The sequence below is a fragment of the Pseudophryne corroboree genome (genome assembly GCF_028390025.1).
Source record: "Pseudophryne corroboree isolate aPseCor3 chromosome 8 unlocalized genomic scaffold, aPseCor3.hap2 SUPER_8_unloc_5, whole genome shotgun sequence".
Lineage (NCBI taxonomy): Eukaryota > Metazoa > Chordata > Amphibia > Anura > Myobatrachidae > Pseudophryne > Pseudophryne corroboree.
In genome coordinates this window covers 336,118-361,725 of record NW_026967623.1, presented here as the reverse complement: position 1 = coordinate 361,725, position 25,608 = coordinate 336,118, and the positions used below count along the sequence as shown (strand labels likewise).

At 48.9% G+C, this 25,608-nt stretch overlaps 1 protein-coding gene across 1 annotated transcript in view; it reads left to right on the top strand.

The window, feature by feature from the left end:
- The window catches only part of PLXNA3 (plexin A3), a 511,209-nt gene that overhangs the window by 182,530 nt on the left and 303,071 nt on the right, over nt 1-25,608 (top strand). Inside the window, exons 4-5 of the mRNA XM_063950477.1 lie at nt 5,951-6,079; nt 22,113-22,213. Coding sequence (XP_063806547.1) covers nt 5,951-6,079; nt 22,113-22,213 — 230 coding nt within the window. The remainder of the gene's footprint in view (nt 1-5,950; nt 6,080-22,112; nt 22,214-25,608) is intronic.

Genomic DNA, 25,608 nt, shown 5'->3' with positions numbered 1-25,608 from the left:
AGGAAAAACTTCCTGTAGTTTTCCTGAATCTGAGAAATAAAATGAGGTGTGTGATGATGCGTGGGTTTCCCCCCGATAACAATTGATAATTTCTAAAAAGTTATTGGCAGTATACCTTTTCCCGCCAGAGGTTAGGGTGCGTTGGGAAACACCCCCTAGGGTGGATAAAGCGCTCACACGCTTGTAAAAACAAGGGCTCTACCCTCTCCTGAGATGGCCGCCCTTAAGGATCCTGCTGATAGAAAGCAGGAGCGTATCCTAAAATGTATTTACACACATACTGGTGTTATACTGCGACCAGCAATCGCCTCAGCCTGGATGTGCAGTGCTGGGTTGGCGTGGTCGGATTCCCTGACTGGAAATATGATATCCTAGATAAGGACAGTATATTATTGCCTATAGAGCAATTAAAAGATGCATTTCTATATATGCATGATGCACAGCGGAATATTTGCCGACTGGCATCAAGTATAAGTGCGTTGTCCAATTATTCCAGTAAAGTGGTCAGGTGATGCGGATTCCAAACGGCATTTGGAAGTATTGCCTTAAAAGAGGGGATGTACCCCAGGTCGCCTCTCAAAATAAGACGCCGTATTATCAGGCGCAGTCCTGGTTGGCAAGCGGACAAAAGGGTTCCTCTTTTCTGCTCGTGACAGAGGGAGAGGAAAATGGCTGCAGAGATCAGCCAGTTCCAAGGAACAGAAACCCTTTTCCGCCTCTGCCAAGCCCTCAGTATGACGCTAGGGCTTTACAAGTTCAGGCATGGTGGGGTCCCGTTCTCAATGAATTTCAGTGCGCAGTGGGCTCACTCGCAAGTAGACCCCTGGATCCTTCAGATAATATTTCAGGGGTACAAATTGGAATTCGAGACGTATTCCCCTCGCCGTTTCCAAAAGTCTGTTTTACCGACGTCTCCCGCTGACAGGGAGGCAGTTTTGGAAGCCATTCACAAGCTGTATTCCCAGCAGGTGATAATCAAGGTACCCCTCCTGCAACAGGGAACGGGGTATTATTCCACACTATTGTGGTACCGAAGCCAGACGGCTCGGTGAGACCGATTTAAAATCTAAAATCTTTGAACACTTGCATACAGAGGTTCAAATTCAAAATTGAGTCACTCAGAGCAGTGATTGCAAACCTGGAAGAAGGGGACTACATGATGTCTCGGGACATCAAGGATGCTTACCTTCATGTCAAAATTTACCCTTCTCACCAAGGGTATTTCAGGTTATGGTACAGAACTGTATCAGTTCGGACGCTGCCGTAGGGATGGTCCACGGCACCCCGGGTCTTTACTGAAGTAATGACCGAAATGATGATATTCCTTCGAAGGAAGGGAATTTTAGTTATCCTTTACTTGGACGATTCCCTGATAAGGGTAAGATCCAGAGAACAGTTGGAGGTCGGTGTAGCACTATATCAGGTAGTGTTGCGGCAGCACGATTGGATTTTCAATATTCCGAAATCGCAGCTGATTCCGACGACTTGTCTTCTGTTCCTAGGGATGATTCTGGACATAGTCCAGAAAGAAGGTGCTTCTCCCGGAGGAGAAAGCCAGGGAGTTATCCGAGCTAGTCAGGAACCTCCTAAAACCGAACCAAGTCTCAGTGCATCAATGCACAAGGGTTCTGGGTAAAAAATGGTGGCTTCCTACGAAGCAATCCCATTCGGCAGATTCCACGCACAGTGGAACCTTCTGGACAAATGGTCCGGGTCGCATCTTCAGATGCTTCAGCGGATAACCCTGTCACCAGGGACAAGGGTATCCCTCCTGTGGTGGTTGCAGAGTGCTCATCTTCTAGAGGGCCGCAGATTCGGCATTCGGGACTGGGTCCTGGTGGCCACGGATGCCAGCCTGCGAGGCTGGGGAGCAGTCACACAGGGAAGGAATTTCCAGGGCTTATGGTCAAGCCTGGAGACATCTCTTCATATAAACATTCTGGAACTAAGGGCCATTTACAATGCCCTAAGTCAAGCGAAACCCCTGCTTCAGGGTCAGGCGGTATTGATCCAATCGGACAACATCACGTCAGTCGCCCACGTAAACAGACAGGGCGGCACGAGAAGCAGGAGGGCAATGGCAGAAGCTGCAAGGATTTTAGCTGGGCGGAAAATCATGTGATAGCACTGTCAGCAGTGTTCATTCCGGGAGTGGACAACTGGGAAGCAGACTTCCTCAGCAGACACGACCTTCACCCGGGAGAGTGGGGACTTTACCCAGAAGTCTTCCACCTGATTGTAAAACCGTTGGGAAAAACAAAAGGTGGACATAATGGCGTCCCGTCTAAACAAAAAACTAGACAGATATTGCGCCAGGTCAAGGGACCCTCAGGCAATAACGGTGGACGCTCTGGTAACACCGTGGGTGTACCAGTCAGTGTATGTGTTCCCTCCTCTGCCCCTCATACCAAAAGTACTGAGAATCATAAGAAGGAGAGGAGTAAGAACTATACTCGTGGTTCCGGATTGGCCAAGAAGGACTTGGTATCCGGAACTTCAAGAGATGCTCACGGACGAACCGTGGCCTCTACCTCTAAGAAAGGACCTGCTCCAGCTAGGGCCTTGTCTGTTCCAAGACTTACCGCGGCTGCGTTTGACGGCATGGCGGTTGAATGCCGGATCCTGAAGATCCCTACCCTGGTCAAGGCCAGGAAAGACGTAACCGCAAAACATTATCACCGCATTTGGCGAAAATATGTTGCGTGGGGTGAGGCCAAGAAGGCCCCTACAGAGGAATTTCAACTGGGTCGTTTCCTCCATTTCCTGCAAACAGGACTGTCTATGGGCCTAAAATGCGGGTCCATTAAGGTTCAAATTTCGGCCCTGTCGATTTTCTTCCAAAAAGAACTGGCTTCAGTGCCTGAAGTTCAGACATTTGTAAAAGGGGTGCTGCATATACAGTCTCCTTTTGTGCCTCCAGTGGCACCTTGGGGATCTCAATGTTGTGTTGAGTTTCCTAAAGTCACATTGGTTTGAACCACTCACCACTGTATACTTAAAATATCTCACATGGAAGGTGACGATGCTGTTAGCCCTGGTTTCAGCCAGGCGTGTGTCAGAATTGGCGGCTTTATCATATAAAAGCCCTTACTTAATATTTCATTCTGAAAGGGCAGAATTGAGGACTCGTCCTCAAATTTTCTACCTAAGGTGTTTTCTGCATTTCACATGAACCAACCTATTGTGGTGCCTGCGGCTACTAAGGACTTGGAGGATTCCAAGTTGCTTGACGTGGTCAGGACCCTGAAAATACATGTTTCCAGGACGGCTGGAGTCAGAAAATCTGACTCGCTGTTTATCCTGTATGCACCCAACAAACTGGGTGCTCCTGCTTCTAAGCAGACGATTGCTCGTTGGATTTGTAGTACAATTCAGCTTGCACATTCTGTGGCAGGATTGCCACAGCCAAAATCAGTAAAAGCCCATTCCACAAGGAAGGTGGGCTCATCTTGGGCGGCTGCCCGAGGGGTCTCGGCTTTACAACTTTGCCGAGCAGCTACTTGGTCAGGGGCAAACACGTTTGCTAAATTCTACAAATTTGATACCCTGGCTGAGGAGGCGCTTGAGTTCTCTCATTCGGTGCTGCAGAGTCATCCGCACTCTCCCGCCCGTTTGGGAGCTTTGGTATAATCCCCATGGTCCTTACGGAGTCCCCAGCATCCACTAGGACGTCAGAGAAAATAAGAATTTACTTACCGATAATTCTATTTCTCGTAGTCCGTAGTGGATGCTGGGCGCCCATCCCAAGTGCGGATTGTCTGCAATACTGGTACATAATTATTGTTACCAAAAAATTCGGGTTATTGTTGTAGTGAGCCATCTTTTCTAGAGGCTCCTCTATTATCATGCTGTTAACTGGGTTCAGATCACAAGTTGTACAGTGTGATTGGTGTGGCTGGTATGAGTCTTACCCGGGATTCAAAATCCTTCCTTATTGTGTACGCTCGTCCGGGCACAGTATCCTAACTGAGGCTTGGAGGAGGGTCATAGGGGGAGGAGCCAGTGCACACCAGGTGATCCTAAAGCTTTCTTTAGATGTGCCCAGTCTCCTGCGGAGCCGCTATTCCCCATGGTCCTTACGGAGTCCCCAGCATCCACTACGGACTACGAGAAATAGAATTATCGGTAAGTAAATTCTTATTATCAATTATAATCTTTGGTGCAGTTCTCAACTTTCATTTTTGCTCTTTTTAAGGTAACACTATAGCGACTGAATAGTTTCCAGGTTTATGAAATACATGATCGAGCGCACCAAGAAGTGAGTCCCAGCGATTAGCGTAGTGTCTCTCCGCTATTGTAGACCTTTTTATTTGTTGGGTTGTTTAGCTGGTGTGGTCGCACCTGTTCCCACGAGTCTGTCCTAGGTGGGCAATAGCGGCATCATATGCAGGAGTGCTTCTGTCATTGACTATGACCTGGTGACCCTAATGTGGCGTTGGGTTCCTGTGACATTAGTAGGCTTTTTGTCGACATAATAAGTGTGTCATTGTCGTGTTGACCTTATTACTACATCCCAGCTATATTTGTGGGTGCTATGAGGCGATGAGTACGTGGCTTATTTCTGGGCATTGCTTCTGCAGTATGAGATCAGGGACCGACACCAGCAGGGCCACTCTCTGCAGCGATGTGTAGTCCTGAGTATATATATTATTCAGTCTCTGCTCCCACATGGAACAGATATGGATACAGCACAGGGGAATGCTGCACCGCATACAACGCAACGCTCTTCTTTACTTTTGTGTTATTTGCTTACTAGCAGATCAGTTTGTTTCACGTAGGCACGGGTCAGTGACACAAGTGCAGCATAGAGCAGAGGCGTGTGGCACCGTTACTGGCGCTGCCGCTCTCTGTATATTGGTGGGATTTCTGCCCCTTGTGAAACTCCTGACTGCGCACTCAGTGTGATTGCGTTCCTTGCCACGCCCCTTCCATTACGCACGTCCTCTTTTCAGACCCTTTTGTGATGCACCCTAAATCCATGCTCTCTTTGTATGTGTCTTGTGTTCCAATGACCAGTCCTGCCCCATTGTCATTTATTATAGACCATTGTCCCAACTAAGCCAGCATCGGGCCACAGAACACCCTCCGATGGTGTGTCACAGCTTGTACATCCCCGGGATGGAGATATAGATAGATGTGTGTGTGTGTATATATATAATATACCTCCGTGGACAAGCCATGGTGTGCAGCGGACGTGTTCGTGAAGCTATAGAACGGGTGGAGGGGGAGGGGCACTGATTAGATCATTTCCCCAGGAAATGGCTCGCCGGAAGGAGCTAACTGGGTTTGAGAAGGGAATCCTCGCAGGCTGAGCGATGTCATGTCTCCAGGGCTGGACTGGTATATAGAGAACTCTGCAGCCTGGATGGACTGGCAGCTCAGAGTCCAGATCTTTACCCCATTGAGAATCTCTGGGATGAATTGGAGTGACTGATGCATTTTAGACCGACTCGACTATATTATTATTGTTATCCTTTATTTCTATGGCGCCAGTAGGGTTCCATTGGTAAAACTGAGCCTCCATCATTACGGTGTGAGACGCCCTGGCCTAGGCGTGTGTTTCTGGTGCAGTGAAATCTCTGCTCTCCCCCGGTCAGCCCCCTCACCTGTTGGGGCGCAGCGTAAACGTTGCCATTTTGCCGATCTGGGAGTTACGTAGGTTTTGTTCTGCTGATAGGAACACTGGCCAATGTTCTATCTGCAGGGATCTAATGGTGGTTTCTGACCATCCAAATTGTTCAGAACGTCTGCTCAGCGCTCCTGTCGGGCAGTGTCCCCCCCTCTCATTTACTTCTCTGCAACCCTGAATCTGTCAGAGTCTTTATCACAGTTGTATAGACTAATGATATTTGTCATGTTGTGAGGAACCGTGGGATATACAGGGTCTGGCGACACAAGGCCCCGTTGTGTCCTGTGGTCAGTTATCTCATTGTTTTCATTTCCTTGACAGATTCGCGTGGACAGTCCTGCAGATGCTGTGCTGTACGACAGTGCCGCTGTGGTGCCAGGGAAACCCATATTGAGGGACATGGTGTTCAGCCCGGACTGGCAGTCTGTCTACATCCTGAGCGAGAAACAGGTGAGATCTGCAAAGTGCAAGAAATGTGAGGGAATAATTAATAATCTACAAACCCCGTCCCCTGCCACACATTCCGCTTTTCCTCCTTCCAGGATATCTGCCTTTCATCCGACAATTACACCACAGCTTAGATGAAGTCTCTCACAATAGGTTGTTACTGGCGATGTCGCTAATCCTGTCACACTGAGAATACGTCACACCAGTGCTTCTCATACTGTGTGCCGCAGTACCCTGGGGTTCCTCAGGTCGGTGGTCCAGGACCAATTCAAACTATGGTCAATGTGATGGGTAAAACCAACGCTGGTGGCTGCCAATCATACAATATGTGCACAAACAGAAGCAAATCCTGTCCTCACCATACAACTGACCCTTAGAATGACATATAAACATCATTTACTTCATTTTCTGCAGCGGGGTACGCTGGGATTCCACAGGGAATACATTGGGGAGTGTAGAGTTGGATCTTGATCTGAGGCACCAACAGGCTAAAGCTTTTGACTGTTCCCAGAATGTATTGCGGTGCCGCCTCTTTATAGCCCCGCCTCCGTGCACAGGAGCTCAGTTTGTAAGTTGGCGCCTGCCTAGAAGGTCACTTAACAGAGGGCTGCGCTAGGCAGCCCTGAAACTTCAAGGGCCGCAGCACTTTATATGTCATTATGACATGCTGTGCTGCGGCTCCATCACCTGCCTAGCAGCGCTGCAGACTCCCGCGGCCGGGTTCCCGGATACTTGCAGCGGAGGCGCACCAGTCCACAGGCACACCGCTACTGACGCTCTCCAGGACACTGTACTGCAGAGGGACCAGGATAGGAGATAAGGCGCTGACCTGTAGCCTCTCCCCCAGCTGCGGACGCCATCTACTGCTAGTTTTCTCGCTCTGGAGCTGCATCTCACTCTCTCTCACACCATCTCAGAGATTTTGGCGCCATCTTTACACTAGTAGCTGCGGCTGATCTCCGGGACTGTAGGGCAAGGTCTCCTCTGTAAAGCCGCCTGCCTCATCAGCGCTGTGCATTTACAGTCACTTAAGTATTCCACATGTCTTTTTATACAGTGTTAGTTAAGAACAAGTGCACTTCTACCTGAATATTTAGTACAAGCTTTCTGTGATAATACATCCAGTATCTACTGTGCATTGTTATATATATATTTATAATGTGCAATTTTACTAGTCCAGTGCAGTTTGACTGAGTGTGCCTGTAGCTGCTGTGTGGATTTCCTTCTCGTGTATCACACTTATTGCTATCACTCTCTCTCTCTCTCACTCTCTCTCTCTCTCTCTCTCTCTCTCTCTCTAATATATATATATATTGCTACACAGTATATACTGTTTTGTGTTCTTACTGTCACCTCATACCACTTTAATTCCGTTTGTGTCCTGTATTTACTGTCACATAAATCAGGGGGTTAGTTGCAGGTATTGTGTTTGTCTGGCTTTATTGTACTGTAACGCTCTACGGCTACATTCCCTATAATATCTGCCACACAGGGCGGTAAATCTGCGGACGCTCCTGCATCATGCAGTGCTTGCATCAAGGATTTACCTGAGGGGGAAGTTTTAGCTGATTGTTCGTGTACTGGGGGCCATACATCTCCCAGTCATCCCGCAGCACCTGTGGCCAATCAGGAACCACCTTGGGCAGCATTCTCAAGTATGCTGATTATGCTTGTGACACATCTTACGCCCACTGTGGGACCTCCTGTGCCTGTGCAGCCACATATTGTCTCTACAGTTAATCCGCCCTGGGTGGACACTCTCTCTACCCAGATACAAGAATTAAATCAATCTTTGGTTAGACAAAAGTCTACCCCACGCCCCTCTGGGGTCAAGGAGTCATCTAAGCGGGCCGCTTCTTCCTCGCAATCCATTCATATTTCAGATAATTCTTCTGATGGGGATGGGGTATATACTGATCCGTCAGACACTGATACAGTTGCTTCTGATGAGGAACCTACAACTCAGGTTGATGTTCCTGACCTAGTGGAGGCTATTAAGCTGATTCTAGAAATTGATGATGAGTTAGATCCCACTACTGCGTCTAAGAAACCTGATAAGTTCAAATGTCAGAAGGTTGCTAAAGTATTTTGACCATTTAATTGACATTCGTCAGGAATCCTGGCCGTCTCCAGGAAAGAAATTCTCCCTGTCTAAAAATATGCTAGCTCGTTATCCTATCCCTGCAGAGTTGAGTAACAAGTGGGAAACTCCACTGCCGGTGGACTCTCATGTCGCCCATCTTGTGGTGTCGTCACCTCTGCCTGTCACCACTGTCACCTCACTGAAGGAACCGACGGATAAGTGTGTGGAGGGATGCCTGAAGTCTATTTACTCCCTTACCAGTGCTGTACATAGACCCACTATGGCGGACACCTGGGCCGCAAAAGGAATTGAAGCATGGGTTCAGGCATTAGAGGATGATTTGCCTCAGGATATTTCTGACACTGCCAGGCACTATCTGTCTCACATTACCACAGCCTCCCACTATATTCAGGAGGCGTCCTCTGAGGCAGGTGTAATGGCGGCCAAGGCGTCTACTACGTCTATACTGGCTCGCCGGATTCTGTGGTTACGGTCCTCGAAGGTGGACCTGGACTCCAAAAAGACCTTGGAGGTGCTCCCTTTCAAGGGAGACATCCTATTTGGAGAGTATCTGAATAAGATTGTGACTGACTTGGCGTTTGCTAAGACTGCGTTCCTCCCAAGTACTAATCCTTCTGCACCGAAGGCAAAGAGTATTACTTTTCGTTCCTTTCGACCTCCTGGAAAATCTAAGGGTCAGACAGAGACAGGCTCGTACTTCCAAAACCACTAATCCCAAAACTAAACAGTCTTGGGCCGCCCATCAGCCTGCTTCCAAACAAGATAAGCCTGCAGCATGACGGGGCGGGCCTCCCACTGGGGGATCCCAGGGTGGGAGGCAGACTTCTGCAGTTCGCCCATGCATGGCTAAAGACCACTTCAGACGCCTGGGTGCAGAAGTTGTCTCTCATGGGTACGCAATCTCTTTCAAGAGACGTCCCCCTCGCCAGTTCTGCTCGACGGTTATCTCATCGGATCCGTTGAAAGCGCAAGCTCTAGACTTGGTTGTGCGTTCCCTCCTGGAAACAGGAGTGGTAGTGCCGGTACCTCTGTCCCAGAGAGGCGTAGGATACTATTCGACCCTGTTTCTAGTCCAGAAACCAAATGGGTCTTTCCGGCCTATGCTCAACCTCAAATCATTTAACAAATTAGTGAGCGTGTCCAAATTCCGTAGGGAATCTCTGCGCTCATTATACTGGCCATGGAACCTGAGGACTATATGGTATCCCTGGACATACAGGATGCTTACCTGCATATTCCTATTGCCATGTCGCATCAGCAGTATCTGCGGTTTGCTATTGGCAACCTACATTATCAATTTCAGGCTCTGCCATTTGGATTTACCACTTCCCCTCGGATCTTCACCAAGGTAATGGCCGTGATGATGGCTCATCTCCGTCATCAGGGAATCAGGATCCTGCTGTATCTGGATGACTTGCTGATCCTGGCGAACTCACAAGATGTTCTCCTCAGTCATCTGGAACTGACGATCCAAATCCTACAAGCTCACGGGTGGCTCATCAACTGGAAAAAGTCCTCGCTGGTCCCTGCTCGGAGCATGGTGCACCTGGGGGGCACTGCTGGACACACACACAGCCGGAGGCTGTTTCGGTCTCCGGAGAAGGTCCTGAAACTTCAGGACAGGATCAGATACTTACTTTCTCGCCCAAGAGTGTCAGTGCACTGGCTATGCAAGTACTAGGCCTCATGGTAGCTGCTTTTGATATGGTGGAGTACACTCCATTTCATTCCTGCCCTCTGCAGAGGTTAATTCCTTTCCAAGTGGGAGGGCCAGCCCTATCGAATCAGGTCTCAAATGATTTCTTTCACTCCGAAGGTTCGTCTGTCACTGAGCTGGTGGCTACAGGACAGATGAGCAGGGGCTGTCCCTTCTGGATCCCCAACTGGGTCCTACTGACTCTGGACGCCAGTCTGAGGGTTTGGGGCGCGGTGTTGGAGCAACACTCTCTCCAGGGTCGGTGGACCAAGGAGGAATCTCTCCTCGCAGTGTTCAATGCTTTGACTCTTGCCCTGCCTCTGCTACGGGACAGGCCTGTTCAAGTACAATCAGACACCACCACGGCGCCTTACATAAACCATCAAGGCGGCACTTGAGGCCAGATAGCAATGATGGAAGTGTCACTAATCCTTAGTTGGGTGGAACGCCATCTGCCAGCCATATCGGCAGTGTTCATTCCGGGAGTTCTCAATTGGGAAGCGGATTTCCTCAGTCGTCAGGACGTGCACGCCGGAAAGTGGCGTCTTCATCCGGAAGTCTTTCAACTCCTAGTGGACAAGTGGGGCCTACCAGATGTAGACCTGATGACGTCTCAACACAATCAACAAGGGATCCTCAAGCAGCGTTCGTGGACTCACTGGCAATTCCATGGAACTTTCGGCTGCCCTGTGTTCCCTCCAGTGTCACTCCTGCCCAGGGTTCTGCGGAAGTTCAAGCAAGAAGGAGGAATACTACTTCTAGTCGCTCTGACGTGGCCCAGACGGCATTGTTTCTCAGACAAGTAGGGTCTATCAATAGAGCGTCCTCTTCTACTTCCTCAACGCCCAGACCTCCTCGTTCAGGGCCCTTGTGTCTGGCCAGACTGGCTTTGACGGCGTGGCTCTTGAAGCTTCACTCCTGAGAGCCAAAGGATTTTCAGGGGCGGTTATCCAAACTATGTTGAAGACCCGCAAACCGGCTTCTGTACGGATTTATTATAGGGTCTGGAATTCTTACTTCACCTTGTGTGCTACTAAGAATTAAGATACTTCCAAGTTTAGTACTTCCAGACTTCTGGCTTTTTTTCAACAAGGCCTGGACTTTGTCTGGCCTCTCTCAAGGTTTACATATCTGCCTTGCCGGTGTGGTTTCAGTGGAAGATTGTGTCTTTTCCTGACATTCATACATTCACTCAGGGCGTATTGCGAATTCAACCTCCCTATATCCCTCCTGTGGCTCCGTGAGATTTGTCTATTGTCCTGAATGCCCTTCAAGATTCTCCATTTGAACCTCTTGAGAAGGGGGACCTTAAATGGCTTACTGCCAAGGTCCTCATTTTGCTGGCTATTGCCTCTGCTAGAAGGGTTTCGGACTAAGGTGCATTGTCCTGCCGTCCACCCTTTCTGATATTTCATTGTGACCGGGTGGTTCTTAGGACTCACCCGTATTTGCTTAAGGTGGTGTCCTCTTTCCACCTTAACCAAGAGATTGTGGTTCTGGCCTTTATCTCTTCTGACTTGTGCTCCAAAGAGCGGTTTTTGGATGTGGTACGGGATTTCTGTATATACGTGAAAAGGACTGCCTCTATCAGGAGGTCAGATACCCTTTTTGTACTTTTCGGTTTTCACAAATGTGGCTGGCCTGCGAATAAGCAAACCATGGCCAGATGGATTAGAATGGTGATTGCACAAGCTTATGCGCAGGCCGTGCTCCCGGCTCCTGCTGCTATCAAGGCCCATTCTACTTGGTCTGTTGGACCTTCTTGGACGACCTGCCGTGGCGCGTCCTCAGAACAATTGTGCAAGGCGGCTACGTGGTCCTCAGTGAACACGTTCATTAGGTTCTATGCCTTTGATACTTCCGCCTCCCAGGATGCTTCCTTTGGACGCTGTGTTCTCATACCCACTAAGGTGCGTCCCCTCCCTTGAGGAACTGCTTTAGGACATCCCCACTGTATTCCCTGTGTAATCCCAGTGTACCCCGCTGCAGAAAACATGATTTATGGTAGACTTACCATGGTGAAATCTTACTACGAGGTACACTGGATTCCACAAGGCGCCCACCCTGACGCACTTAGCTTCTTTGGGTTTGTATAGCATCAGCCGCTGGTCCGTTCTCCTGTCGTGAGAATGTGGTTCTATGTGACTAACATTTGCCGTCTCTTACCTGCTACTGCATTGGACTGGTTAACGAAACTGAGCTCCAGTGCCGGGAGGCGGGGTTATAGAGGAGGCAGTGCAGTGCATCCTGGGAACAGTCAAAGCTTTAGCCTGTTGGTGCCTTGGATCAAGATCCAACTCTACACCCCCCGATGTATTCCCTGTGGAATCCAGTGTACCTTGCAGAAAGAGATTTAACCATGGTAAGTTCTCACCATAAATCTCTTTTTATTTTATTTTCTAAATTTCCCAATAAGTAACTTTGGGCCTGCGGGTGCCGTGAAAAAAAAACATATACTCTAGGGCGCCGTGATTCAAAAAAGTTTGGCTATCACGGTGTTACGCAGTGGCAGTTTGTTATTAGAAACATGTTTTGCACCTCACTGTTCTGCAGCCTGGGGAGTGCGTGTGTATCATGGCCCCTATAGGTGCGCGGCACTGTTCTGCAGCCCAGGTATTGTGCCTATAGTGGCCTCTATAGGTGCACCTCACTGTTCTGCAGACCAGGTATTGTGCCTATAGTGGCCCCTATAGATGCACGGCACTGTTCTGCAGCCCAGGTATTGTGCCTATAGTGGCCTCTATAGGTGCACGGCACTGTTCTGCAGCCCAGGTATTGTGCCTATAGTGGCCTCTATGGGTGCACGGCACTGTTCTGCAGCCCAGGTATTGTGCCTATAGTGGCCTCTATAGGTGCACCTCACTGTTCTGCAGCCCAGGTATTGTGCCTATAGTGGCCTCTATAGGTGCACCTCACCGTTCTGCAGCCCAGGTATTGTGCCTATAGTGGCCTCTATAGGTGCACCTCACTGTTCTGCAGCCCAGGTATTGTGCCTATAGTGGCCTCTATAGGTGCACCTCACTGTTCTGCAGCCCAGGTATTGTGCCTATAGTGGCCTCTATAGGTGCACCTCACTGTTCTGCAGCCCAGGTATTGTGCCTATAGTGGCCTCTATAGGTGCACCTCACTGTTCTGCAGCCCAGGTATTGTGCCTATAGTGGCCTCTATAGGTGCACCTCACTGTTCTGCAGCCCAGGTATTGTGCCTATAGTGGCCTCTATAGGTGCACCTCACTGTTCTGCAGCCCAGGTATTGTGCCTATAGTGGCCCCTATAGGTGCACGGCACTGTTCTACAGCCCAGGTATTGTGCCTATAGTGGCCTCTATAGGTGCACGGCACTGTTCTGCAGCCCATGTATTGTGCCTATAGTGGCCTCTATAGGTGCACCTCACTGTTCTGCAGCCCAGGTATTGTGCCTATAGTGGCCTCTATAGGTGCACGACACTGTTCTACAGCCCAGGTATTGTGCCTATAGTGGCCCCTATAGGTGCACGACACTGTTCTACAGCCCAGGTATTGTACCTATAGTGGCCTCTATAGGTGCACGACACTGTTCTACAGCCCAGGTATTGTGCCTATAGTGGCCCCTATAGGTGCACGACACTGTTCTACAGCCCAGGTATTGTGCCTATAGTGGCCTCTATAGGTGCTACTCACTGTTCTGCAGCCCAGGTATTGTACCTATAGTGGCCTCTATAGGTGCACCTCACTGTTCTGCAGCCCAGGTATTGTGCCTATAGTGGCCTCTATAGGTGCACGGCACTGTTCTACAGCCCAGGTATTGTACCTATAGTGGCCTCTATAGGTGCACCTCACTGTTCTGCAGCCCAGGTATTGTGCCTATAGTGGCCCCTATAGATGCATGGCATTGTTCTGCAGCCCAGGTATTGTGCCTATAGTGGCCCCTATAGATGCACGGCACTGTTCTGCAGCCCAGGTATTGTACCTATAGTGGCCTCTATAGGTGCACGACACTGTTCTACAGCCCAGGTATTGTGCCTATAGTGGCCTCTATAGGTGCACGACACTGTTCTGCAGCCCATGTATTGTACCTATAGTGGCCTCTATAGGTGCACGACACTGTTCTGCAGCCCAGGTATTGTGCCTATAGTGGCCTCTATAGGTGCACCTCACTGTTCTGCAGCCCATGTATTGTACCTATAGTGGCCTCTATAGGTGCACGACACTGTTCTGCAGCCCAGGTATTGTGCCTATAGTGGCCTCTATAGGTGCACGACACTGTTCTGCAGCCCATGTATTGTACCTATAGTGGCCTCTATAGGTGCACGACACTGTTCTGCAGCCCAGGTATTGTGCCTATAGTGGCCTCTATAGGTGCACCTCACTGTTCTGCAGCCCAGGTATTGTACCTATAGTGGCCTCTATGGGTGCACGACACTGTTCTGCAGCCCAGGTATTGTGCCTATAGTGGCCTCTATAGGTGCACGGCACTGTTCTGCAGCCCAGGTATTGTGCCTATAGTGGCCTCTATAGGTGCACGGCACTGTTCTGCAGCCCAGGTATTGTGCCTATAGTGGCCTCTATAGGTGCACGGCACTGTTCTACAGCCCAGGTATTGTGCCTATAGTGGCCTCTATAGGTGCTACTCACTGTTCTGCAGCCCAGGTATTGTACCTATAGTGGCCTCTATAGGTGCACCTCACTGTTCTGCAGCCCAGGTATTGTGCCTATAGTGGCCTCTATAGGTGCACCTCACTGTTCTGCAGCCCAGGTATTGTGCCTATAGTGGCCTCTATAGGTGCACGACACTGTTCTGCAGCCCATGTATTGTACCTATAGTGGCCTCTATAGGTGCTACTCACTGTTCTGCAGCCCATGTATTGTACCTATAGTGGCCTCTATAGGTGCACGGCACTGTTCTGCAGCCCAGGTATTGTGCCTATAGTGGCCTCTATAGGTGCACGGCGCTGTTCTGCAGCCCAGGTATTGTGCCTATAGTGGCCTCTATAGGTGCACCTCACTGTTCTGCAGCCCAGGTATTGTGCCTATAGTGGCCTCTATGGGTGCACGGCACTGTTCTACAGCCCAGGTATTGTGCCTATAGTGGCCTCTATAGGTGCACGGCATTGTTCTACAGCCCAGGTATTGTGCCTATAGTGGCCTCTATAGGTGCACGACACTGTTCTACAGCCCAGGTATTGTGCCTATAGTGGCCTCTATAGGTGCACGGCACTGTTCTGCAGCCCATGTATTGTACCTATAGTGGCCTCTATAGGTGCACCTCACTGTTCTGCAGCCCATGTATTGTGCCTATAGTGGCCTCTATAGGTGCACGACACTGTTCTACAGCCCAGGTATTGTACCTATAGTGGCCTCTATAGGTGCACGACACTGTTCTACAGCCCAGGTATTGTGCCTATAGTGGCCTCTATAGGTGCACGACACTGTTCTACAGCCCAGGTATTGTGCCTATAGTGGCCTCTATAGGTGCACGGCACTGTTCTACAGCCCAGGTATTGTACCTATAGTGGCCTCTATAGGTGCACGGCACTGTTCTACAGCCCAGGTATTGTGCATATAGTGGCCTCTATAGGTGCACGACACTGTTCTACAGCCCAGGTATTGTGCCTATAGTGGCCTCTATAGGTGCACCTCACTGTTCTGCAGCCCATGTATTGTACCTATAGTGGCCTCTATAGGTGCACCTCACTGTTCTGCAGCCCATGTATTGTGCCTATAGTGGCCTCTATAGGTGCACGACACTGTTCTACAGCCCAGGTATTGTGCCTATAGTGGCCTCTATAGGTGCACGACACTGTTCTACAGCCCAGGTATTGTACCTATAGTGGCCTCTATAGGTGCACGACACTGTTCTACAGCCCAGGTATTGTACCTATAGTGGCCTCTATAGGTGCACGACACTGTTCTACAGCCCAGGTATTGTACCTATAGTGGCCTCTATAGGTGCACGACACTGTTCTGCAGCCCAGGTATTGTGCCTATAGTGGCCTCTATAGGTGCACGGCATTGTTCTACAGCCCAGGTATTGTACCTATAGTGGCCTCTATAGGTGCACGACACTGTTCTACAGCCCAGGTATTGTACCTATAGTGGCCTCTATAGGTGCACGACACTGTTCTACAGCCCAGGTATTGTGCCTATAGTGGCCTCTATAGGTGCACGGCATTGTTCTACAGCCCAGGTATTGTGCCTATAGTGGCCTCTATAGGTGCACGACACTGTTCTACAGCCCAGGTATTGTGCCTATAGTGGCCTCTATAGGTGCACGACACTGTTCTACAGCCCAGGTATTGTGCCTATAGTGGCCTCTATAGGTGCACGACACTGTTCTACAGCCCAGGTATTGTGCCTATAGTGGCCTCTATAGGTGCACGACACTGTTCTACAGCCCAGGTATTGTGCCTATAGTGGCCTCTATAGGTGCACGACACTGTTCTACAGCCCAGGTATTGTACCTATAGTGGCCTCTATGGGTGCACGGCATTGTTCTACAGCCCAGGTATTGTGCCTATAGTGGCCTCTATAGGTGCACGGCACTGTTCTACAGCCCAGGTATTGTACCTATAGTGGCCTCTATAGATGCACGACACTGTTCTGCAGCCCATGTATTGTACCTATAGTGGCCTCTATAGGTGCACCTCACTGTTCTACAGCCCAGGTATTGTACCTATAGTGGCCTCTATAGGTGCACGGCACTGTTCTGCAGCCCAGGTATTGTGCGTATAGTGGCCTCTATAGGTGCACGGCATTGTTCTGCAGCCCAGGTATTGCACGTATATAATGTCCCCTATGGGTGCAACTGTAGTGTTCCTTCTAGGCTTTTTCAGCAGGGTGCTGCACCCTTCCCATTTCTGAAATGTGAAAAAGCACCCTGCAGGATCATAAATCCCCCCTTGTATACAGAATGTAAGTCAGAGTGCATGTTACAATGTAGTTGTCTACTTCAAATTGGAAACAATTTCTATCCTTATTGAACTGGATGGCAGAGGAGGGACTGTAAATAGCACAGCACTCTGACATAGAGGGAAAGAACAGGGGAAGCAGTGAGCATGTACTGCTTACACTATTTCCTTAGTAGAACAGACTTATTTTGTACCTATACTGTATATTTTAACCCTCTGCTTAACTTTTCTATTTTATAACACATAAGGATTATAACTACTTCAGTAGTGGAGGAGACATTTATTATCTACTTATGTATATGCTGTAGCCGTTCTTTCAAGAAGACTGGACAAGTATAGTATTTTTCTCAGTACAGATGTTGGGTGTTACATGGGTGTCCTATATGTATGTAGGGGTAAATGATACATTAAGGGGAAAATATATGTATAAAAACTATAAACATGCGCTATGCTTTGTGCGCAAAGCGTCACCTCATAAATGTGCCCTTCAAAATGAAAATGTGCCCCCCTCAGTGATCAGTACCCTGCCCTAAAAAAATCCTAGAATGAACACTACAACTGCACTGTTCTATAACCCGGGTATTGCACATATATAATGGCCCCTATGGGTGCAACTGCACTGTTCTACAGCCTGGGTACTGCACGTATATGATGGCCCCTATAGGTGCACCTCACTGTTCTGCGGCCCAGGGAATATGCATATATTGGCCCCTATAGGTGCACCTGACTGTTCTACAGCCCATGTATTGCGTGTATATAATGACTCCTATAGGTGCACTGTACTGTTCTGCAACCCGCGGGACCGCGCATCGGAATCGCATCAGTATCGTACGGTGACTAACGCCTTGTGATTTGCACAAACTTTTTCCTTGCGATTTTGACTATAAACTATACAGATCTGTTACATGCTCCTGTGTGGTTCTGTGTAAGGATACGTGTGACACGGCAGATCTGTTACATGCTCCTGTGTGGTTCTGGGTAAGGATACGTGTGACACGGCAGATCTGTTACATGCTCCTGTGTGGTTCTGTGTAAGGATACATGTGACACGGCAGATCTGTTACATGCTCCTGTGTGGTTCTGTGTAAGGATACGTGTGACACTGTACGGCAGATCTGTTACATGCTCCTGTGTGGTTCTGGGTAAGGATACGTGTGACACGGCAGATCTGTTACATGCTCCTGTGTGGTTCTGTGTAAGGATACATGTGACACGGCAGATCTGTTACATGCTCCTGTGTGGTTCTGTGTAAGGATACATGTGACACGGCAGATCTGTTACATGCTCCTGTGTGGTTCTGTGTAAGGATACGTGTGACACTGTACGGCAGATCTGTTACATGCTCCTGTGTGGTTCTGGGTAAGGATACGTGTGACACGGCAGATCTGTTACATGCTCCTGTGTGGTTCTGTGTAAGGATACATGTGACACGGCAGATCTGTTACATGCTCCTTTGTGGTTCTGTGTAAGGATACGTGTGACGCTGTACGGCAGATCTGTTACATGCTCCTGTGTGTTTCTGTGTAAGGATACGTGTGACACGGCAGATCTGTTACATGCTCCTGTGTGGTTCTGTGTAAGGATACGTGTGACACGGCAGATCTGTTACATGCTCCTGTGTGGTTCTGTGTAAGGATACGTGTGACACTGCAGATCTGTTACATGCTCCTGTGTGGTTCTGTGTAAGGATACGTGTGACACGGCAGATCTGTTACATGCTCCTGTGTGGTTCTGTGTAAGGATACATGTGACACGGCAGATCTGTTACATGCTCCTGTGTGGTTCTGTGTAAGGATACGTGTGACACTGTACGGCAGATCTGTTACATGCTCCTGTGTGGTACTGTGTAAGGATACATGTGACACGGCAGATCTGTTACATGCTCCTGTGTGGTTCTGTGTAAGGATACGTGTGACGCTGTACGGCAGATCTGTTACATGCTCCTGTGTGGTTCTGTGTAAGGATACGTGTGACGCTGTACGGCAGATCTGTTACATGCTCCTGTGTGGTTCTGTGTAAGGATACGTGTGACGCTGTACGGCAGATCTGTTACATGCTCCTGTGTGGTTCTGTGTAAGGATACATGTGACACGGCAGATCTGTTACATGCTCCTGTGTGGTTCTGTGTAAGGATACGTGTGACGCTGTACGGCAGATCTGTTACATGCTCCTGTGTGGTTCTGTGTAAGGATACGTGTGACGCTGTACGGCAGATCTGTTACATGCTCCTGTGTGGTTCTGTGTAAGGATACATGTGACACGGCAGATCTGTTACATGCTCCTGTGTGGTTCTGTGTAAGGATACGTGTGACGCTGTACGGCAGATCTGTTACATGCTCCTGTGTGGTTCTGTGTAAGGATACGTGTGACGCTGTACGGCAGATCTGTTACATGCTCCTGTGTGGTTCTGTGTAAGGATACGTGTGACACGGCAGATCTGTTACATGCTCCTGTGTGGTTCTGTGTAAGGATACGTGTGACACGGCAGATCTGTTACATGCTCCTGTGTGGTTCTGTGTAAGGATACGTGTGACGCTGTATGGCAGATCTGTTACATGCTCCTGTGTGGTTCTGTGTAAGGATACGTGTGACACGGCAGATCTGTTACATGCTCCTGTGTGGTTCTGTGTAAGGATACATGTCACACGGCAGATCTGTTACATGCTCCTGTGTGGTTCTGTGTAAGGATACGTGTGACGCTGTATGGCAGATCTGTTACATGCTCCTGTGTGGTTCTGTGTAAGGATACGTGTGACGCTGTACGGCAGATCTGTTACATGCTCCTGTGTGGTTCTGTGTAAGGATAAGTGTGACACGGCAGATCTGTTACATGCTCCTGTGTGGTTCTGTGTAAGGATACGTGTGACACGGCAGATCTGTTACATGCTCCTGTGTGGTTCTGTGTAAGGATACGTGTGACACGGCAGATCTGTTACATGCTCCTGTGTGGTTCTGGGTAAGGATACGTGTGACACGGCAGATCTGTAACATACTCCTGTGTGGTTCTGTGTAAGGATACATGTGACACTGTACGGCAGATCTGTTACATGCTCCTGTGTGGTTCTGTGTAAGGATACATGTGACACGGCAGATCTGTTACATGCTCCTGTGTGGTTCTGTGTAAGGATACGTGTGACACTGTACGGCAGATCTGTTACATGCTCCTGTGTGGTTCTGTGTAAGGATACGTGTGACACTGTACGGCAGATCTGTTACATGCTCCTGTGTGGTTCTGTGTAAGGATACGTGTGACACTGTACGGCAGATCTGTTACATGCTCCTGTGTGGTACTGTGTAAGGATACATGTGACACGGCAGATCTGTTACATGCTCCTGTGTGGTTCTGTGTAAGGATACGTGTGACACTGTACGGCAGATCTGTTACATGCTCCTGTGTGGTTCTGGGTAAGGATACGTGTGACACGGCAGATCTGTAACATGCTCCTGTGTGGTTCTGTGTAAGGATACATGTGACACTGTACGGCAGATCTGTTACATGCTCCTGTGTGGTACTGTGTAAGGATACATGTGACACGGCAGATCTGTTACATGCTCCTGTGTGGTTCTGTGTAAGGATACGTGTGACGCTGTACGGCAGATCTGTTACATGCTCCTGTGTGGTTCTGTGTAAGGATACGTGTGACGCTGTACGGCAGATCTGTTACATGCTCCTGTGTGGTTCTGTGTAAGGATACATGTGACACGGCAGATCTGTTACATGCTCCTGTGTGGTTCTGTGTAAGGATACGTGTGACGCTGTACGGCAGATCTGTTACATGCTCCTGTGTGGTTCTGTGTAAGGATACGTGTGACGCTGTACGGCAGATCTGTTACATGCTCCTGTGTGGTTCTGTGTAAGGATACGTGTGACACGGCAGATCTGTTACATGCTCCTGTGTGGTTCTGTGTAAGGATACGTGTGACACGGCAGATCTGTTACATGCTCCTGTGTGGTTCTGTGTAAGGATACGTGTGACGCTGTATGGCAGATCTGTTACATGCTCCTGTGTGGTTCTGTGTAAGGATACGTGTGACACGGCAGATCTGTTACATGCTCCTGTGTGGTTCTGTGTAAGGATACATGTCACACGGCAGATCTGTTACATGCTCCTGTGTGGTTCTGTGTAAGGATACGTGTGACGCTGTATGGCAGATCTGTTACATGCTCCTGTGTGGTTCTGTGTAAGGATACGTGTGACGCTGTACGGCAGATCTGTTACATGCTCCTGTGTGGTTCTGTGTAAGGATAAGTGTGACACGGCAGATCTGTTACATGCTCCTGTGTGGTTCTGTGTAAGGATACGTGTGACACGGCAGATCTGTTACATGCTCCTGTGTGGTTCTGTGTAAGGATACGTGTGACACGGCAGATCTGTTACATGCTCCTGTGTGGTTCTGGGTAAGGATACGTGTGACACGGCAGATCTGTAACATACTCCTGTGTGGTTCTGTGTAAGGATACATGTGACACTGTACGGCAGATCTGTTACATGCTCCTGTGTGGTTCTGTGTAAGGATACATGTGACACGGCAGATCTGTTACATGCTCCTGTGTGGTTCTGTGTAAGGATACGTGTGACACTGTACGGCAGATCTGTTACATGCTCCTGTGTGGTTCTGTGTAAGGATACATGTGACACGGCAGATCTGTTACATGCTCCTGTGTGGTTCTGTGTAAGGATACGTGTGACGCTGTACGGCAGATCTGTTACATGCTCCTGTGTGGTTCTGTGTAAGGATACGTGTGACACGGCAGATCTGTAACATGCTCCTGTGTGGTTCTGTGTAAGGATACGTGTGACACGGCAGATCTGTTACATGCTCCTGTGTGGTTCTGTGTAAGGATACGTGTGACGCTGTACGGCAGATCTGTTACATGCTCCTGTGTGGTTCTGTGTAAGGATACGTGTGACACTGTACGGCAGATCTGTTACATGTTCCTGTGTGGTTCTGTGTAAGGATACATGTGACACGGCAGATCTGTTACATGCTCCTGTGTGGTTCTGTGTAAGGATACGTGTGACACGGCAGATCTGTTACATGCTCCTGTGTGGTTCTGTGTAAGGATACGTGTGACGCTGTACGGCAGATCTGTTACATGCTCCTGTGTGGTTCTGTGTAAGGATACGTGTGACACTGTACGGCAGATCTGTTACATGCTCCTGTGTGGTTCTGTGTAAGGATACGTGTGACACGGCAGATCTGTTACATGCACATATTGGAGGCAAACCCTTTCAGAGGTCACTATGGGTTAGTTATGAATTGCATTGCTGGCTCATGCATCACTATGGCTCCTTCCACTTTATGTGTAACTGGAACACTGATCATGGGATGTCTGATTTATATTGCAGGTCAGCCGCGTTCCTGTGGAGAGTTGTCAGAGGTATAACTCCTGTACCGTGTGCCTGGGGTCCGGAGACCCTCATTGTGGCTGGTGTGTACTTCACAGCAGGTGAGCAAGTAACTGTTATTATACAGATAAAGTCTGTATTATCCTCATAAACATTAACATATCTAATGTTCATAATTTCATACTCCAGATAGTCATGTTCAAACTGGTCTGTTACATACGCCCTTGCCATTAAATAGTAGCCATTAATCAGAGTATTATGCATGTCAGGCATTGCATTTCTGTCGTGGCTCTGTCTGTGGTACAGCACTATAGGGAATGTCATACATTGCATTACTGTCGTGGCTCTGTCTGTGGTACAGCACTATAGGGAATGTCAGGCATTGCATTACTGTCGTGGCTCTGTCTGTGGTACAGCACTATAGGGAATGTCAGGCATTGCATTACTGTCGTGGCTCTGTCTGTGGTACAGCACTATAGGGAATGTCAGGCATTGCATTACTGTCGTGGCTCTGTCTGTGGTACAGCACTATAGGGAATGTCAGGCATTGCATTACTGTCGTGGCTCTGTCTCTGGTACGGCACTATAGGGAGTGTCATACATTGCATTACTGTCGTGGCTCTGTCTGTGGTACAGCACTATAGGGAATGTCATACATTGCATTACTGTCGTGGCTCTGTCTGTGGTACAGCACTATAGGGAATGTCAGGCATTGCATTACTGTCGTGGCTCTGTCTGTGGTACAGCACTATAGGGAATGTCAGGCATTGCATTACTGTCGTGGCTCTGTCTGTGGTACAGCACTATAGGGAATGTCATACATTGCATTACTGTCGTGGCTCTGTCTGTGGTACAGCACTATAGGGAATGTCATACATTGCATTACTGTCGTGGCTCTGCCTGTGGTACGGCACTATAGGGAATGTCGGGCATTGCATTACTGTCGTGGCTCTGCCTGTGGTACGGCACTATAGGGAATGTCAGGCATTGCATTACTGTCGTGGCTCTGTCTGTGGTACGGCACTATAGGGAGTGTCATACATTGCATTACTGTCGTGGCTCTGCCTGTGGTACAGCACTATAGGGAATGTCAGGCATTGCATTACTGTCGTGGCTCTGTCTGTGGTACAGCACTATAGGGAATGTCAGGCATTGCATTACTGTCGTGGCTCTGTCTGTGGTACAGCACTATAGGGAATGTCAGGCATTGCATTACTGTCGTGGCTCTGTCTGTGGTACAGCACTATAGGGAATGTCATACATTGCATTACTGTCGTGGCTCTGTCTGTGGTACAGCACTATAGGGAATGTCATACATTGCATTACTGTCGTGGCTCTGCCTGTGGTACAGCACTATAGGGAATGTCATACATTGCATTACTGTCGTGGCTCTGCCTGTGGTACGGCACTATAGGGAATTTCAGGCATTGCATTACTGTCGTGGCTCTGCCTGTGGTACGGCACTATAGGGAATGTCAGGCATTCCATTACTGTCGTGGCTCTGCCTGTGGTACAGCACTATATGGAATGTCAGGCATTGCATTACTGTCGTGGCTCTGTCTGTAGTACAGCACTATAGGGAATGTCAGGCATTGCATTACTGTCGTGGCTCTGTCTGTGGTACAGCACTATTGGGCATGTCAGGCATTGCATTACTGTCGTTGCTCTGTCTGTGGTACAGCACTATAGGGAATGTCATACATTGCATTACTGTCGTGGCTGTCTGTGGTACAGCACTATTGGGCATGTCGGGCATTGCATTACTGTCGTTGCTCTGTCTGTGGTACAGCACTATAGGGAGTGTCATACATTGCATTACTGTCGTGGCTCTGCCTGTGGTACAGCACTATAGGGCATTTCATACATTGCATTACTGTCGTGGCTCTGCCTGTGGTACAGCACTATAGGGAATGTCAGGCATTGCATTACTGTCGTTGCTCTGTCTGTGGTACAGCACTATAGGGAATGTCAGGCATTGCATTACTGTCGTGGCTCTGTCTGTGGTACAGCACTATAGGGAATGTCAGGCATTGCATTACTGTCGTGGCTCTGCCTGTGGTACAGCACTATAGGGAATGTCAGGCATTGCATTACTGTCGTTGCTCTGTCTGTGGTACAGCACTATAGGGAATGTCAGGCATTGCATTACTGTCGTGGCTCTGTCTGTGGTACAGCACTATAGGGAATGTCAGGCATTGCATTACTGTCGTGGCTCTGCCTGTGGTACAGCACTATAGGGAATGTCAGGCATTCCATTACTGTCGTTGCTCTGCTGTGGTACAGCACTATAGGGAATGTCGGGCATTGCATTACTGTCGTGGCTTTCCCTGTGGTACAGCACTATAGGGAATGTCAGGCATTGCATTACTGTCGTGGCTCTGCCTGTGGTACAGCACTATAGGGAATGTCATACATTGCATTACTGTCGTGGCTCTGTCTGTGGTACAGCACTATAGGGAATGTCGGGCATTGCATTACTGTCGTGGCTTTCCCTGTGGTACAGCACTATAGGGAATGTCAGGCATTGCATTACTGTCGTGGCTCTGCCTGTGGTACAGCACTATAGGGAATGTCATACATTGCATTACTGTCGTGGCTCTGTCTCTGGTACAGCACTATAGGGCATATCAGGCATTGCATTACTGTCGTGGCTCTCCCTGTTGTACAGCACTATAGGGAATGTCATACATTGCATTACTGTCGTGTCTCTGGTACAGCACTATAGGGCATTTCATACATTGCATTACTGTCGTGGCTCTGCCTGTGGTACAGCACTATAGGGAATGTCCTACATTGCATTACTGTCGTGGCTCTCCCTGTGGTTCAGCACTATAGGGAATGTCAGGCATTGCATTACTGTCGTGGCTCTGCCTGTGGTACAGCACTATAGGGCATTTCATACATTGCATTACTGTCGTGGCTCTGCCTGTGGTACAGCACTACAGGGAATGTCAGGCATTCCATTACTGTCGTGGCTCTGCCTGTGGTACAGCACTATATGGAATGTCAGGCATTGCATTACTGTCGTGGCTCTGTCTGTGGTACAGCACTATAGGGAATGTCATACATTGCATTACTGTCGTTGCTCTGTCTGTGGTACAGCACTATAGGGAATGTCAGGCATTGCATTACTGTCGTGGCTCTATCTGTGGTACAGTACTATAGAGAATGTCAGGCATTGCATTACTGTCGTGGCTCTGTCTGTGGTACAGCACTATAGGGAATGTCAGGCATTGCATTACTGTCGTGGCTCTATCTGTGGTACAGCACTATAGGGAATGTCAGGCATTGCATTACTGTCGTGGCTCTGTCTGTGGTACAGCACTATAGGGAATGTCATACATTGCATTACTGTCGTGGCTCTATCTGTGGTACAGCACTATAGGGAATGTCAGGCATTGCATTACTGTCGTGGCTCTATCTGTGGTACAGCACTATAGGGAATGTCAGGCATTGCATTACTGTCGCATGCGAACAAACCACAAAAGTTATAATA